The sequence below is a fragment of the Olea europaea genome, unplaced genomic scaffold (assembly GCF_002742605.1).
Source record: "Olea europaea var. sylvestris unplaced genomic scaffold, O_europaea_v1 scaffold6678, whole genome shotgun sequence".
In the NCBI taxonomy this organism is placed as follows: Eukaryota; Viridiplantae; Streptophyta; class Magnoliopsida; order Lamiales; family Oleaceae; genus Olea; species Olea europaea.
The window spans coordinates 1-2,995 of NW_019265056.1; the positions used below are offsets into that span (position 1 = coordinate 1).

A 2,995-nucleotide genomic window follows, 5' to 3' on the forward strand; every position below is an offset into this window, starting at 1 on the left:
ACGTATGTTTACTGTATAGAATGCAATCCTCATTGGCGTTGGTAGATCGCAACTGCAGTTATTTAACCTTTGTGGAAACAGTGATGACAGAATTTGCTCTGGATCCTACGAAGGTAGCTGTGTCATTGAAGTTTATATTAAAGGAAGATTTGCCTTCCATCAGGATTAAAAATCACAATAATGTACTATCATACGTTCTGTTAAAGGACATGGAGCGTGAACCTGCTAAATATCCGATAATCATTGACGTTGCTAAAGCAGAAATAGATAATACATCCATCACAGTGCCAGTCAATGTGCATTCCAGCGGTGAGATGTTTACATTGCAAGACATAACATTAGATACATGCGAAGCATCAAATGAAAAAATGGGTCACATTCATGATACTGAAGTCACAGTTGTGTGTATCGTGGATGCTAGAGAGGTAGAAGAAGGAAGGATGTTCCGTGATAAGGATGTTTTGAAAATGAGTCTTTTATTTTTTGCCATACAGAGCATGTTTGAGTTTATGGTTGAACGGTCTGACAAGAGAGAATATGTTGTGTGGTGTTCGAATGGTGGATGTAGTTGGATATGTAGATTGTCGATATGGGACAAAACAGATCTATTTAAGATTCAAAAGATTGGTAGTCACAAATGTGCATCAAATGTAGTATTGGGGTGACATAGGCAAGTGTCATCTAAGGTTGTGTCATCTACAATTAAGTATAAGTACACATTGTCCCGTACTATATATACACCAAAGGACATATGTAGTGACATGTTGAATACTTATGGGGTTTATTTGAGTTATTCAAAAGCTTGGAGATCTCGTGAGCAAACTTTGAAAATGATTAGGGGTGATCCAGCCGAGTCATTTGGTAAGTTGCCAAGCTTCTTCTACATGCTCTGACAGAAAAATCCTGGTACAATCATAGAAATAGAGGTTGATAGTCACAGTAAGTTCAGATATTACTTTATGGAACTAGGTGCATTAATACGGGGATGGGAGCATTGTAGATCGGTGATTGTTGTTGATGGTACTTACTTGAATGGTAAATATGGAGGTACACTTTTCACAGCATGTACACAAGATGCAAATAATAGTATATTCATTTTTGCTTTTGGAATTGGAGACAATGAGAACGACAAATCTTGGAGATGGTTTTTCGCTAAGATGAAGAAAGCGTATGGAAACAGAGAAGGGCTGTGTTTTGTGTCGGACCGTCACCCCAGTATAAAAAATGCAATAGAACATGTGTATCTGGGAGCCTGTCACGGTATTTGTTCTTATCATTTGTTGCAAAATCTAAAATCATATTATGAAAAGTCAGGCCAAAACATTACACAAGCATTCAATTCGGCTGTCCGCGCTTACACGCTAGAAGAATATTGTTATAACATGCCTCTGCTGACTATGATGAATGAGAAGATAATTTCTTACCTGGTAGTGTAATTAGTCTTATTTCATTTCACATACATATAAATGATCACATATGGTATTTACATAATGAACTTAATGATTGATTTAAGTTTGCAGGCTGATATTGGACTTGAAAAATGGTCACGAATACATATGCCAACAAACAGGTATTCTATAATGACATTAAACATTGTGGAGTCGGTCAACGCGGTCACAAAGGCAGCCAAAAATTATCCTATTGTTTCCCTCCTAGAGTCATTACGGCAAACCATACAATCGTGGTTTTGTAGACAAAGGGATGATGCACATGGAACTTTCACAAAGTTGTCGAGCAAGTATGAGAAAGAGATTAGGAAAATGAGCATGGATTTAAGAAACTTGAGGATAATTTTTTATATTTTAACATTGAGATGCATATGTGACTCAATGTAAGTGTCAGTATCTTGAACTGTAATGTATCAAATCTGATGTGACCTGTTTTGTGATTCTGTGACCTAGTTGGTAAATTAAGTTTTAAGCTCTATATTCTGTTTCATAGCTTTCTGTGAATGGAACAAATTTGTGTAACCTGATATATAAATCTGTGACCTAAGTGATGTGGTATGTGATGTAACTGTGTATTCTCTGTCAACTCTGTATTTTGATGCATATCTATCTGCCAAATGAGGTATGGACCGCATATGTAACATGCTTCCTGAATCTGTGAATGAACTCAAGGATATAAGTCATTCATGCATGACCGACATGTTGGAGTATACGTGACCTATATTCAACTACATGTGACCTGACTGTTGTTATATACATGCAGGTATCTCCTTCAAACCAGACAGTGTTTTTTGTCTGCAACGAAAGGTCAACGTTTGTCGTCGATATTGAGCAACGAACATGCACTTACAGGATTCTACAAGTTGATTTGTTACCGTGTCCACACGTTTTGGCTGTAATTGCAAACACAAGAAGAGATCCATATGATTACTATTCCTATTATTACACAAGAGATGGGTACTTGAATGCATACCAAGATTCTGTATATCCAGTTGGAAATCAAGAGGAATGGACATTGCCAGAAGAAGTACAACGAGAAATAGTGTTATGTCCTAACCAAAAGAGGAGTTGTGGAAGACTTACGGAGAAAAGAAAGAGATCATCTAGAGAAGGGAGACCGACGACAAAATGCGGACGTTGTAGAGGACAGGGTCACAACTGTAGGAGATGCTCCAACTTGGCTCCATTACGCTAAAATGATCGATAGAATTCCATACAAATATTACATAGATAGGTGATATTCTTTTAAGGATAATGTTCATTTTAAATAGTCTTTTTAAATAATGCATTCAAATTGATCAACTTACAGTTAATTGTCTATCAACTTTGGAGTCAGAATAATAATTCTCTGAGATTTGGACCATATCTGTAACTTGATACCAGATCTATGACTTGTGTGTCGTGACCAGTAATGTCTGACATGCCGTATGAAAAAGTTGCCTGATTTGTGAATATGTAATTTGAAATGAGAATATGTGATCTGAAGTGTGGACACATACCATATGTAACCTGAAATGAGAATATGTGACCTGAAGTGTGGACACATA

The 2,995-nt window shown here is 36.8% G+C and overlaps 2 protein-coding genes across 2 annotated transcripts; both read left to right on the top strand.

Annotated features, from left to right (window-relative positions):
- Nucleotides 1–761: 761 nt before the first annotated feature.
- LOC111390270 lies at nucleotides 762–1,951 on the top strand. Its single transcript, XM_023015290.1, has 4 exons — nucleotides 762–861; nucleotides 970–1,427; nucleotides 1,521–1,831; nucleotides 1,942–1,951. Exons 1-4 carry the CDS (start codon nucleotides 762–764, stop codon nucleotides 1,949–1,951), a joined length of 879 nt encoding a protein of 292 aa, XP_022871058.1.
- Nucleotides 1,952–2,072: 121 nt separating this feature from the next.
- On the top strand, nucleotides 2,073–2,643 carry LOC111390271. The gene is made up of 2 exons (XM_023015291.1): nucleotides 2,073–2,105; nucleotides 2,212–2,643. Exons 1-2 carry the CDS (start codon nucleotides 2,073–2,075, stop codon nucleotides 2,641–2,643), a joined length of 465 nt encoding a protein of 154 aa, XP_022871059.1.
- The last annotated feature ends 352 nt before the right edge of the window (nucleotides 2,644–2,995 follow it).

What these genes read in the sequence shown, in the direction of transcription:
- LOC111390271 (XM_023015291.1), top strand. Translation starts at nt 2,073, where the DNA reads ATGGACCGCATATGTAACATGCTTCCTGAATCT. An exon ending in GTAACATGCTTCCTGAATCT is followed by an intron (nt 2,106 to 2,211) that starts GTGAATGAACTC and finishes ATATACATGCAG; the next exon opens with GTATCTCCTTCAAACCAGAC.
- LOC111390270 (XM_023015290.1), top strand. Translation starts at nt 762, where the DNA reads ATGTTGAATACTTATGGGGTTTATTTGAGTTATTCAAAAGCTTGGAGA. An exon ending in TGATCCAGCCGAGTCATTTG is followed by an intron (nt 862 to 969) that starts GTAAGTTGCCAA and finishes TTATGGAACTAG; the next exon opens with GTGCATTAATACGGGGATGG. An exon ending in AGAAGATAATTTCTTACCTG is followed by an intron (nt 1,428 to 1,520) that starts GTAGTGTAATTA and finishes TTAAGTTTGCAG; the next exon opens with GCTGATATTGGACTTGAAAA.